The 14,416-nt window shown below is 40.7% G+C and overlaps 1 protein-coding gene across 1 annotated transcript in view; it reads left to right on the top strand.

Annotated features, from left to right (window-relative positions):
• Positions 1 to 14,416, top strand: part of CLVS1 (clavesin 1) — a 134,806-nt gene that overhangs the window by 18,382 nt on the left and 102,008 nt on the right. Inside the window, exon 2 of the mRNA XM_077808987.1 lies at positions 13,357 to 13,531. Within this exon, the coding sequence (XP_077665113.1) occupies positions 13,357 to 13,531 (175 nt within the window). The remainder of the gene's footprint in view (positions 1 to 13,356; positions 13,532 to 14,416) is intronic.

Genomic DNA, 14,416 nt, shown 5'->3' with positions numbered 1-14,416 from the left:
ACAGCTGCGTTGCTTGCTGCAGGCCTTTGAAATTCAGCAGAGGGAATGTCCTTGAAGTGCATTTCCCAAGAAATATCATTCCAGTTGAGCTGAGTTATAAACTGTTAAAAAACATTATTTCCCTTCTCTCTTTTGCAATCCTCAGGAAACTTTTGGAGGTCTGTCAAAATAATAACTGAACATATTAACACTCTAAGGGTAGACCCACACCACCACCACAGCAGCTGCAGCGCTAGCATATTTGTACTGGCAATGTCTGGGAGCTGCCAGAGCCACTGTAGTGGCAGCAGGTGAGGAAGAACCACAGTGAACTGAAGTCAGCACTTATTTGTGAATATTTGTGAATGTAAAGGGGTTTTGGTTTGTTTGCTTGCTTAGTTTTACTACTTGACCAATTCTACCACTAGGTATATATCTACTGTAAGAATAATCAATTTGTGCACAAATAGGTTTATTAGGCAGTTGTTAGAGGTCTTTGTCAGCGTAAACAAAACGATGGGTACAAGTCAACCAGAGGGCATCATTTACCGTGGCTTGTTTGGTCGCGGCGCAGCGCTGGGAGAGAGCTCTCCCTGTACTCTGAAAAATCCACCTCCACGAGGGGCGTAGCTCCCAGCATTGGGAGCACGGCTCCCAGCTCTAGTGCACTGTCTACACCGGCGCTTTACAGTGCTGAAACTTGCTGCGCTCAGGGGGGTGTTTTTTCACACCCCTGAGAGAGAAAGTTGCAGCTCTGTAAAGTGCCAGTGTAGACAAGCCCTTTGCAATGATATGGTGAGAACTAAAAGCTTTAAAACTCCTTAAAAGACTTGAGGCAAAGAGTGGGAGTCAAAAATGGCCAATTATCAGCAGAGGTTAATGGTAAACTGCCCCAGTAGTAAGATCTTTGTTGTTCACGAAGGTGAGGTGAATAGTGAAATGGCAAAATGGGCACTTAACAAAATGTTGTGGGTTAGTGAAGATTAGGAAGGAGTGAAAAGAATTCTAGATTTAGCTAATCATACAATGAGCTAGTAGACGATGTTCATTGTAAGTAAACGCCAAGTTTTATCATATGGACATATCTGGTACTCAGGTCCTTTGTCCTTTATATTTGTACACACTGTTGGATTCGGAATTACTTTTACCCTCTCTGGAAAACATCTAGTCATTCTTGAGAGGACAATTAAAAAGCATTCTCAAAACACAGTGGTGGTCAGAAAATATAAGGTTAAGTTATATTAACTAGAGAATAAATGGAAAATGCCATTATGTGTGTTGACATTCTATCCTCACCTTGAATACTGAATTCAGTTTTCATCATGTCATCAAAAAAACATGGGCATAGCATAAATATAAATGTTCAAAGAAGGGCAACGGATATAATTTGTGGAAGGTAGAAGTGAAGGAGCTGTCCACATCCGAAGAGATTAAAAAGCCCAGAACTATGTAAATTGGAATGGAAAAAGACAGGAGATTTAAAAGAGGTAATCTAGACCAATGTATGGTACAGAGAAGGCTGATTGCTCCTGCTCATGCCTTTCCATAATAATAGAACAAAGGCTGAACCATGTTGTAATTAGACACTAAATTTAAAATGTACAGAAGGAAATTGTTTTTTCTGTAATGAAAAAATTAACTTGTGGAACTCACTGATGCAAGAAATTGAAGCAAATAGCTTAATATGGTGCAAGAACAGATTATAACACACAGTGTTTGAATACGAAAAGACTATGCAATTACACAGGCTAGGAAAAAACTACAAAAGCCATCAATTCTCATGCTTCCAAGCATAAACTGTTCACCAAGTGGCATTAGAGAAAATGTCCTTATTATCATTAGTAGTAATAGTAGTACGATAGTGCCCAGCGGCTATGGTGTACTTACAACATTGCAAGGTGGGCGATGGGAGATTTAAGCCTTCCTATCGAAGTACCCAACACTGACCACTGATGGAGAAAGAATATAGGATTGAACGGACCATTTGTCTGTTTCAGCACATCATTTCCTAGATTCCTAAAGAAGAAGTTAAATAAATCATAAATACCTTTCCAAAATAACCATACATGATATTTATGTCAACTTTTTTGTTTTTGTATAGACAGGTATTCTTTGTCCAGTCCCTTGTGCAAAAAAGCTATGGGAGTCTATAGTAATCAATTGGAACACTACAGTAGCTCTGTTGTAACCAGATTGTATTTGTGGCCGTTACTGTAAAATTTGTAAGGACTGCCATAGCCTCAGGGTGCATTTACATAAGTAAAAACAACATACTGCCCAGGACTGGCAGCCACAGTGAAAGACAGACATCTCCCCACTCCTTTTGAATGTAAGAATTGTGTGTATATCCAGCGTAGGTTTGGAAACTATATAGCCAAGAAAATAGCCAGAGAATATTTTAGAGGCATTTTCCTGTTTAACAAACAAACGAAAGAAATCAGAGCACATATTACATATTGGAGCTAGATTGTAGCATTTACCCTGAGCAGTAATGAGCAGTGTACAGCCACGTACCTCTTTGACATCTGCCAGGGTCTTGATTTTGCAAGGTGCTGAGGACACTGCCCCCACCTCCCTACCTCTCCAGCAAAGCACTTAAACACACACAACTTTTAAGCATTTGAGTTGTCCTGTTGAAATCAAGGGGATTGCTCATATACTTAAAGTTAAGCATGTGCTTTGGTGCTTTGCTGGATCGAGACAGAATGCTCAGCGCCTTTTCAGATCAAGCCCCAGGAGAGCTCAGGGAAGGATTTTTGGAGCTCAAGAGAGCATTGGGGGAGTACCCACTTTTCACTGTGCCTTGGAACGAAGCACCATGGGATGGAACAGCTCATTCTTCTCTCCATGGACTGGTGCAGAGGGAAACCGCTTTGCCATCTCCCCACCTCCTGCCTGTCCCTCCCCATATTCTTTTGAGGCAATTCCCACTTCCAGAGTTTCACTGCAGGCACAGTTCCTATGCTTCCCCCACCCCTCAAGTGCATAGACTGTAAACGTCTTTGGCCCTTGTGCATCAGGAGTTCCCCCCCCCCCGCCCCTTGCATACTCATACTATGATCAAGGAATAACCGGTCATTTGATATGTAACATAGGGTTGAACGTAGATCGTGTGATGCTTTTCTCCCCCTTTGCTTTTTACTGGTTGCTATAGAGCCCTATTGAAGCAGTAAGTGGTATCAAAAAGCCTCATAAAGGGATAATACAGGTATATAAAAGGACTTCAAATAGAAACCTAATATGGTGAATATTTTTTACATCTAAGAAGCACTCGCTGACAGATGCAAATTCTGAGAAAAGATATGAAAAAATGGCTATGCAATTCTTCTGGGAGTTGGAATATTTTCACTCTAGTGGGAAACCTCAAAGATTCCCACTTGCTTTGAGGAAAGAAATATATCCAGAGGAATTCAAAGCCAGTCAGGAAATGTGGGGGGAATCTGTCCCCCTTTTAATCATGTTAAACTACATGGTATTTTTTTGACATGGACAAATAGCTTTTAGAGCCTAACCTTAGCCCACCGGACTCTTCTTACTGTTACCCCATACAGATTTGAACCAAGGATTCCACAAAGCTACTGCGCTGACCTATGTCATCCCTTTATCCTGGATCTATGGTTACCTGGAAACAATATTTATATTCCCACACACATGCTGTTACCTGATTTGCCTGTTACTTTGGGGTATGCTCATTTATTAGGGTTACTCTTTGGGGCCGGGGTGGGGAGTTCTGCAATTCTATCAATGTATTGCTTCTGTCACTTGTGTTTTCATGTGGAGCTCTACTTCTCCCTGCTGCAAGTTCCCTCCCAATGGAGCTCTCCTGCAAGACCTAGGTTGCCCAGGCCTGGGTTCTTCCAGCCCCAGAATCAGACAAACACACACACACACACAGAGTCTAAGAGGACCAGGTTAATCCACACTCCCAAATTGACCCCTTATATGTCCCTGGACTCAGCAGGCTGGCTCGAGCAGCACATCCGAGCTGTCACCCTCATATGCCCTGGGCACCGCACCGGAATAGCATACACCTGGGCAGGCTGGGTCGAGCAACACTTTCAATCTACCACCCTTATATGCCACCCTTATATGCCAGCCCATTGGGTCAAGCAGAACTTCCAAGCTGCCACCTTCATGTCCCAGCTTCAGAACGTCCCTATCCCCACCTTCACATTACAGTTGTTCTGGTAATAACCCACTTAATGAGCAAACCCCACAGGATTTTTTGGCGCTGCGGGGATCTTTAGCTTAGGTATAAGGAGTGTTGCTGCAGAGTGAATGCCGAGGGGGGACAGGGAGTGCAGGAGAGAGAGAGAGAGAGAGAAGCAACCAGCTTAACCATGACAGTTGTTTATTACCAGGTAATAACCATAGGGGAGCCAAACAAACAAAACAGTTATTATATTAAATCTAACCTAAATTTGATTATAAAAGTCAGGTTTAGAAAACTATACCTGATCACACAAGTCAGGGTCAGAAGGCTATACCGAGAGAGAGAGAGCTGGGTTCTCACCACTCCGTGAAGCTTGAATCGATCGGGGGTCCCAGGTGGTGGTGGTAGGTGAGGGTCCTGAGTGCTGGAGGCAGGCAGAGCCCCCAGCACAATCAGTCAGGAGAAGATGAAGTCCCAGTGGAAATGATACAAGATTTTGAATCCAGGCATCAGAACACTTACTTGAGCATGGACAGGAGTTTTTGTAGGGAAAGAATAGTGGTTCAAGGGAGAGCACTAGATTTGTTTATGGGTAAACTGATTGCTCAAGGGAATATACCAAAGTTGTTTTGTTCAGGCTAGACAATAGGAACTGATCATTTCTGGCTATGGGTGGTGTTCCTTGGAAGGAGCTCACAATGCAATTAGGGAGCATCACTATGTTGGATACCGATAAAGGATTTATTACTAGAATTAGTCTGATAACTACTGACCTGGGTGTGTGCAGCATGGGTTCATTAACATCAGGAGCAGAGACCCCCATGATGCAGTGCTTCCCTGCTTTTCTGGTCCCAGCGTTCCATGCGGTTCTTGCCTTGGAATCTCTGTTCTCCATTCTGTATGCTAATGGAGATGCCCCCGTCCCATCTTCGATGCAAATGAGGCTAGGGGAGTTTCCTTAATCCTGTCACCCTGGTCCCATGGGTTTAGCTGTGTCTCCCACTGCCTTTTCATTGCTTTTTGTAAGTCTTTCTTCTGATCGGTTTTGATTCAAGCAGAGGCGGAGGGGGAGTGGTCTTTCGTGAGTCAGACAGGCTGGGTACTGCGCCCTGGTTCCCCAAGAACACAGAGCTGATAGGTAGCAATGCTGTACAGAAAAATTAAATGAGTTCCAGTAACAAAACAGTTAGAGATGCCTGCCTGGAAATGACATACAATAATGGTCTTTAACTAAATTGATGTTAGAGAAGAGTAAATTGGAGTTAACACCAACTAATTTAATGCTGGTTCTGGTTCTGTAGAGATATGAGCAAATTCTGATTTACTGTGATAAGCAAAATGAGTCTGAGCCTCATCAAAATCTTGTATTGCAGTAAGATAATTCTCTGTTTTGAGTGTGCTACTAAATTGCTCATATTTTTCAGGAGATAAGAGAAAATGACTAACTTAACTTGTTGGATTCCATGAAGAAAATAACTAGGGCTGGTTAATATATTTGATGTGAATAATCTTAGTTGTGAATTTATCCCTTTTTCTCTGTTAGTGAATCACATTTTGAAGATCAAACCATCACATTTTGAAGATCAAATACTGAAACATATTTCTATAGACCTGTTCACAATCATTATCATTAATTATTATTTATATTTCCATAGTTCCCAGTGGCTCCAATCAGTTTGGGCTGAGTGTGGTAGGAACAGACAGAACCGACATAGGATCAGACGGTCTCTGCCCCAAAGAACTTAAATTTTAAGGCTGTGATCCTGCGGTTACAATGTGTGAACTGACTGCTGTGCCCATGTAGAGTTCAATTTATGTCAATGAGGCATTGCATGAGTGCGTCAGTCCACAATTTGCAGGTTTTGAGTCAAAGATCTGAACAAACAAGATAGTGATGAGAATAGTAATCCCTGCTAGTCACCTGTTCAGCAGAGATCACTGATAAACTCACATGAAGTTAAACAATTTGCACAAATGACCAAGCCCTTTCTAATAATAAATAAATTCAAGGAAATTGGGCCCCTCTCATTGATACTCCATGAAGAGCAAAGGGAACTACATAATAAAACAATAATAAAGAATAATGCCTGGCTCTTATACTGCACTTTTCATCAGTTGATCACAAGAGCTTTATAAACGAGGTGCACAATGATCACTAAGACTCTTTCCTGTGGCTGAGTTGATCAAAATAGTGCTGCCTGCATTAGCTTGCATGAATCAGTATTAAGTTTCACCTCCCATTGTGTGGCTCATACACATCACTTTCTTGGGTCCCTCTGGAGTTCCCTTCATAGTTTCTTTAGATTTGATTAACCTAAATCATTTTAGGGAATTGGCAAAATTTGCCACATTGCTCTTCACCTCCTTTTTCACTTTTTAAAGAAAATATATTACATATCCACAGTCCTAGTAGGAATCCTTTTGGTATTGTACTGTCAACCTTTCCCAGACTGAAAATTAACTATTTATACTCATTGTTGGTGGGGTTTTAGTTGTTGTTTTGTCTTTTAGCTAGTTTCTAATCCATGACAAAACTTTATTTCTTATTCCATGATACTTCGACTCTTTAATAACTTATTGTGAGAAACTCTGCAAAAACTTTATCAGAAGGTCAAATACATTTAATTTGATTCTAGTTTAACCACTATTTTGTTGAGATGGGTTACGTATTCTAGTACCTTGGGGAAATAAACTTTTCCTTTACAGAAGCTGTTGTCCCCATTATATCATGTTTACCTAGCAGTTTTATAACACTCTAATTATTGTTTAAATAAGTCTATATGGTGCTGAACTAAAGCTCAGTGATCTATGATAGATATAGCATTTGCTGTCCTTCAGTCATAGAATCATAGAATATCAGGGTTGGAAGGGGACCGCAGGAGGTCATCTAGTCCAACTCCCTGCTCAAAGCAGGACCAATCCCCAATGTTTGCCCCAGACCCCTCAAATGGCCCCCTCAGGGATTGAATCACAACCCTGCGTTTAACAGGCCAATGCTCAAACCACTGAGCTATCCCTCCCCCTGTGGTACAGCAGCAGATTTGAATGAGAATTTGCATATTTCTGTTAGTAGTTGTATCACTTCATCCTTAATGGCAGTGATGCAGCAAAACACTTAAGCACATGCTCAACTTTACACATGTGAGTAGTCCCACTGAAATCAGGTTATGTCCCATTGAAGTCACCAGGAGTATTCACATGGTTAAATCTAAGTATGCTTAAGTACTTTGAAGATTGAGTCCAGTGATCTCAAAACGCCTGGGTGATACCATTTCTCAGAAATATATGTTTCTTTCAGCATCTTAATCTTCAACAGCACCTCATCTTTATCAGTTGAAAATTGTAGGTATCTCCTCAACATCCGTGGTGGTGATGGCTGAAGCAGATAAATCATTTAGCTTCTCTGCAACGTCTTTATCCCTTTTAATTGATCCCTTTGTACCCAATACTCCACTCAGTCAATTAATTCTCTCACAGGTGGCTTACTCCTGCTATAATTAAGTAATTTCTTAATTACTTTTTATAAATTTGACTAAGTTTGACTAATCTGCCTTTAAAATCCCTTAGCTAAACCCTTCTCATTTTTCTATCATGCTATTGGTTCCTTACTACTATCTTCCATTTGACTAACTCCTCATTTTCTTAGGGATACTTGTTTGGCTTGAGGACTTATTTTATGGTACCTTGCTATTCAATCAAACTGTTTGCTTGTTTCCTTCCTTCCTGGCTTTTGTTGTTGAGTGGCATGTGCATATCTTTGGTAATTCATTAATGACAGGCTGAAGTAGGCTCCATGCTGAGGAGCACACAGCGGTATTGTAGTTCCCTTTCTTGAAACAGCAATTTATATCACTTTTTTGTAAGTGTGTCAAGCTGGGGCAGGAAATGGAAAATTGAACCAAGTAACAAAAGTAGTTGAATCCCAGAAAATTTTTATGAGTTAATGTATGGAAAATGATTTGGATGCAAATCAGTGAAACAGCTGAGTGCTTCATATGAAAGCCACAAGATTAGGAAGCTGAGGGCTTCAATATCAGATGGCAGTCAGCATGATTTCCATAGAGATTCTGCAAACATTGACTGGCATGCTTGCAAAGAATCCACCTGGAGGATCAGTGTGCTGCCTTCATGCCTAGTTGTACCTCACCCAATAAAAGAAACAGCATTAGCATTCAGTTTTATATGTGCCATGTCTTAGAATATGCAAATTTGTAGACAGGGTGTGACAGTATGCAGGAAAATGCTAGATTAGTTAATCCTCCCACACTTACAAAATCAGGTGTCCAACTCTCCCACAAGTAACCTTTATTAAAGTCAATGGGAAATGCAGGTGATCAGTAGCTCTGTTAATCTGGTCATTTAGTTAGGTGCCTAAATACAGATTTCGGTACCTAAGTGTAGGCATCCATGAAGATTTAGGCCCAATCATAACAAACATTTCAGTATGATTTAGAATTTAAATAAAACATATTCATGCTTTGTGCAAGCAGTTCTCATCCATCCCTAAAATTACTCCACCCCGTCTCCTTTTAAGGTGTCAAAGGTGGCAGCACAAGGAACGTCACCGTGAATGTTCTATAAAGGAAGCTTTCCTGGCCAGAACTAGGAGACCAATCCATTTCTGCACCCTGTGTAGTCCTATTTGTTGCTTCCTACAGTGATGAACATTAAATCTGTTTTTAAAAAGGCATATGTGGGATTAAATTCAGACTTGGATTATTCCATTCTCTCCCCCCCACAACATAATCCAAGGTACAGAGCTGCCATTGGCAGAGAATACACCTGGCATAATTGTGCAAGGTGCCTGCAATCCCCTTTCTGTTTTGATAACTACAATAATCCAGGACAGCCCCAAAAAGAGAGAGCACAGTGTGAGGAGGCATGGCCAGTATATCATGATCACATTTTCCAATTCAGTGCCCCCTGCTAGAAAGTTGCTACTGGTATTCATGGAGGTCTGACCACAAGCTAAAGCAACCCTCCCATGATGTGACAAGAATGCCAGTGGGGTGTGAATTGAGGGCACAGAGTCTGAAGGAGAAATTACTTTTCCTTTATTGGAAGTTCATGGTTGTCCAAAGTGTTTATTGGTTAAATCCTGCTAAGAGGTGTTGTATTAATTTAGACGGAATATATGAGCCAATGGTATTCACATAACTGAGTCATTGGTCTGACCATTAAACAGTTTCAAATGAGGTTCATTTGAAATGTAACATATTAAGTATGGCTTTCATTTTAATGTTTCCTTTCTCTTTAGCTGGAGAGAGTTTTTAGAAGGAAAAACCTTCTTGTTTGACAGTCTCTTAGATGGTATTAAAGATGGTAATAACTGTCCTTTTTGGGGAAAAGAGAAGAAATTAGCTGAGATGGGCTGGAGCTCTCATTGTTGCTGTTGTTGTTAAAGTCCAATCCCATTCCCAAGAAGACAAAACAAGGCAAACACACTCACCAAGGGGAGAGAAAATAACATCAAAGACAAAAAATGCAGCTTCTATGTCTGGTGCTGACTCTCACTGGGAATCTCGCTTCTGGAAAAACACAGGCACAGCGGTGGTCTTATCAGCCACTTGATCTGGCAAACTTGTACCAGCATTGGGCTATTTAGGGCATTGGTTTTAGCTGCCTTTTTTTGGTCACAAGCCTGCAGTAGTGTTGCAAAATATGCAGTCTTGGCCAACTAGGCCAGACTCTTATCAGACAGAAGGAAAAAGGAGAGGACTAGGATAGAGGATAAATGAGGCAAGGAAGGAAAAGGATACATGGGCGGCAGGGGAGGAAATGGAGTCCCACATTCTACGTGGTGTTCGGGATTCAGCCAATGCCAATAGAGGTGGTGGCATCATCTGGCCCAATCTAGTCAGGAGATTTTTCAGGATTAGGATGAGGAAGTGATGGTGACAGCCATGATGATGAAGCTCACTCCAGTAGTCAGGTTTGTTTCCAAAATCTCTTTCTTTCAGGACCTCCAAAGGGAGTGGTGGATGGAATAGCTTGTCCTCTCATTATTTTGTGCACCAATTAGGCCTAGTTGCCAACACTCCAATTTTTGTTTACTAATTTCTGGTTCCACACTTTTCTTGATTACCAGCATGATCTTAACACGGTCCTTGAGTTATATCAATAGACTTTTTTTATTTGGACTAATTCAGTCTGTTTCCCTCCAATATCTTTTCCCATTAACATTTGTTATTATAGGTTATGGTCACCTTTTATAAACTGTCACTCACTTTTTATAGTTGAGCTCACAATTAGGGTAAATCTGAATGATCACACCAGAGGCTGACGAGTGGACCTGGCCGCCTATTTTGGATGTGGTTCCAAAGAATGGTAAGAGAGGAAATGCTATATGTACATTTGGCACTTCTTTGGACAATAGGATCCTTAAAATTAATAGAATAAATATTCAGATGAGACACAGATTAATTTACTGTTGTGCTGCAGCCTTCCACTACTGAGGAAAGCACTGTCTTTAGTTTGACTTCCCAACTCAGATTTTTGGGGTACTATTTGGTTAGGTTCCCAGTAGCCCCCTTGTTGTTGCTAGGGTGCTGATAATGCCCAATGCCAAGAAAGCTAAACACACTTTCATCCCAAACATCTGCAGTCTTCTGAGATTATCATATTTTGCCCTGGTGATTATACTTTGAAGGGTATTTTTACTATGTTATGAAGCGGGAACAAAGAAGCACAGAAAATAAACTGATTCTTCAGGATATTAGAGAGACAAGGTGGGTGAGGTAATATATTTATTTACCAAATTCTGTTGGTGAGAAAAACAACCTTACACAGAACTCTTCTTCAGGTCAGGGCTACACACAACACAACAATCTTCAGGATACAGTTTCTTCAAAGCAGAAATTATAAACTCTTAGGTCAAAATTTGCCAAAAGGGGTGAGCAAAACTAAGGGTTGGATTCAGTCCTGACAGATCAGTGGAGTTGCCCTTGGTTTTATGTAGTAAAGGCAAAACCTGCTTTAAAACTATGCTTTCCAGTTTTCTTTTTGTTTAATACAAATAGAAACAATATACCTTCAATATAAAATGACTCATTAAAGATTTAAAAAAACAGCAAAATAAAACAGAACTAGATTTTCCATGAGAGAGCACAATGTGTCCCTCCCCTGTCACAGGCAATATTAACTTTGAAAACAAAATGGCAGCCATCTTTCCACATGGTCAAAGCTCTTAGAAATTAAAAAAGACAGTGCAAAGATAACAAAGGCTACTGTACCAGTACATTATATCACAGGAGCCAACTCTGTGGGTGCTCCAGAGCTGGAGCACCCACGGAAAAAAATTAGCGGGTGTTTAGCACCCTCTAGCAGCCAGCTCCCCCACATCCCTCCCAGTGCATTCTGCCCCTAGCAGCCTGGCCGATCAACTACTGCCCCTCCCTCCCAGTCAGCTGTTTCACGACATGTAGGACGCCCTGGAAGGAAGGCGGAGGAGAGGGGATGGGTCACACTCAGGAGAGGGGGTGGAATTGGGTGGGAAGAGGTGGGGCAGGAAGCGGTGGGGACTTGGGAGAAAGGATGGGATGGGGTCTGGGGTGGAACGGGGTGGGGGGGCGTTGAGCACCCCCCGGGCCTGGAGGAAGCCAGTGCCTATGCATTACATAATCATTTCCATAAGGACTAAGCTATAATTTTTTTGGAGAGACTCATGCTCATTGTTTACCAAAGAAACTTTCCCAGTCCAGAATTACATGTTAAGAAAAATGTACCGTGTTTCCTTCTCTGTCTTTGTTTATCTCTCCCTTCTTCATAACTACAGATGTTAGTATGTTAGTAATTATTCTCTCTGAGCTGACAGAGCCCCTGCAGTCAGCCTAGTGCAAATTAATACAAAGTTCCTATTTTGATCTGTTGTCATTATTTTCCATTTTATGCTTGAACCATATAAGCTGGGCAATGGCTAAAATTAATTATACAAAAAATGAACCCTTCCCTCCTTTTCAAATACCTCTCTTATTTATTGCTATGTAATTTATGCATGTCTTGTACAGACTTGCCTGTCTGTTTCTGGTTTTCCTCCTTATATTGTAAACAAATTGTTGGTGGAATGTATCCAAGGTGCAGGAATTCAGTAGGAGGGCTAGCGCAAACAAATTTTCTTAATAAAGCTAAACCTTGTTCTATGCATTACTTATTTCATCCACCTGAATCCTATTGTCTCAGGTTTATAACAGGGTTCTCTAGCTCTTTTTTAAATAAATATAATCTGTGGTTTCAGGTTTCACAGGGATAGCCGTGTTAGTCTGTATCAGCAAAAACAACGAGGAGTCCTTATGGCACCTTAGAGACTAACAAATTTATTGGGCATAAACTTTTGTGGGCTATAACCCACTTCATCATATGTTGTTGGTTTTTAAAACATCTGTGGTTTAACACGAGTTTATTGCTTCTTACTCCAGAAATGTTGTTCAAATTCTAACGGGCTTTCCTTACTCAAAGATCTTAGCACTGATATCTGTACTTTTGAGTTACTGTGCTGTTTCTATACCTTGGAGCATGCCAATATATGGCCAGGCAGTGCTGGCTAGGAAAGGATATATACGAGGGGCCAAATCCTCAGCTAGTGTACACCTGGTACTCCCTACATTATAGGCTATGTTTCTGTTTCTGAAGAGAACGACTATAGCTCATAGAATATTTTCTTCCAGCAAGAATGCTGATTTGCATCAGGTGAAGATCTGACCATAGGTCTTTGATTTATCAGGGTCTGTGAGTGTGAGTTTAATCACATTTAGTTTCTAGTTGTTACCAGATGCATTATTGTAAAAAAGGAACAGAACAGCAAAAAATTAATGAAAGAGAACACTTGAATTTTGTGAAACACAGGAAAATCTGGCTGATGCATGTCTGTCTCATTCGTTCTGTGGGCTTGCTAGTTGTCATAGTTAATGCAGAGTGTTTTAAACTGATACCCTAAGGCTGTTTCATTTACTGTAGACAAATATTTTTCCAGTGTAGCTGAGCTAAAATCTATTATAAGGGATGCCACAAAATGCCAAGAGATTTAACTCAGGATCTATTTTATCAATCAGTGAACAGATGTTATCAAATCAAGGAATACCTTGGTGATGCTTTTTAAATATCTGTCTTCTCTAAAGAACTTCACCAAAATAAATATCTGATTCCTTGTACATGAAAAATCCCAGGCATATCTGCATTTCCTGTGGTCTGAAGATAATTACAATCCTTTACGTCTGCTTTGCCCTTAGGAACTCCTTCACAGATATTCTACGGGCTATTCTGTTGTCCTTGGAAGTTCTCATTGAAGATCAAGAGCTTCAGATAAACGGCTTCATTTTAATTGTAGACTGGAGCAATTTCTCCTTCAAGCAAGCCTCCAAGCTAACACCGTCTATCCTCAAACTGGCCATTGAAGGGTTACAGGTATGTTGAATGTGGGATGCAAGCAAGCACTCAGTTAACTAGGTTTTGTCATTGTAGTCAGGATAATATTTCTCAGAAAGCAAAGGGGAGAAAAATCAATACAAAATTTCAATTGAAAATCATTTGAGTATCATCCAGTTATAGCCTAGCACAAGTTTCAGATGTTTATTTTTGATTATCTATTGCTTTCATTTAAACACAAAATCATCATTGCCTCAAGCCTGTATTACTTACTGTAGCAATTAGAATAATGTTTAGAGATTTGAGATTTAATCCATTTAAGAGTTCCTGGGGATTAAAATCCCACAACTTCTGCCTTATGAAGCATGCCATACATGTGCGGGGTGCATATGTATGTGCAGGGTAGTGAAGGGAAAGGAAGGGGGAGTAGTTGTTATTATCAGGAGATGGAAATATACTGTCAAATCATACCCTCAAATATATTTGGGTTTGGGGGGTAATGGGGAAGAGGGAGGGAAGACCCCCTGTGGGAATCAATGTACTGCCATTCAGACTTCCCTAATTTCCCGCAGAAGCCCTCCAAGCATGATAATACACCAGACATTAAATTATGTTACAGTCCAGTTCAGAGGAGGTACGTGCATCTGACACCTGTAAACAAATAGGAACAAGGTAAAACTACATGAAAACCAGATCTGTATACAATGGGGCCATAGCATTCTTTAAAAGAGCTGTTATAAAGAAGATTGTGATCAACTGTTCTCCAAGCTCACTGAAGGTAGGGCAAGAAGTAATCAGCAATCTGCAGCAAGGTTAATATTAGGATTTTTTTTAAACTGTAATGGTAGTTCAGCTGTGGAATAGGGAGATTGTGGAATCCCTGCCATTGGAGGATTTTAAGAAGAGGTTGGATAAACATCTGTC

The sequence above is a fragment of the Eretmochelys imbricata genome, chromosome 2 (genome assembly GCF_965152235.1).
Source record: "Eretmochelys imbricata isolate rEreImb1 chromosome 2, rEreImb1.hap1, whole genome shotgun sequence".
Classification (NCBI taxonomy): Eukaryota; Metazoa; Chordata; order Testudines; family Cheloniidae; genus Eretmochelys; species Eretmochelys imbricata.
Note: the sequence above shows the minus strand (reverse complement) of the source record. Positions and strands in the feature narration are given on the sequence as shown.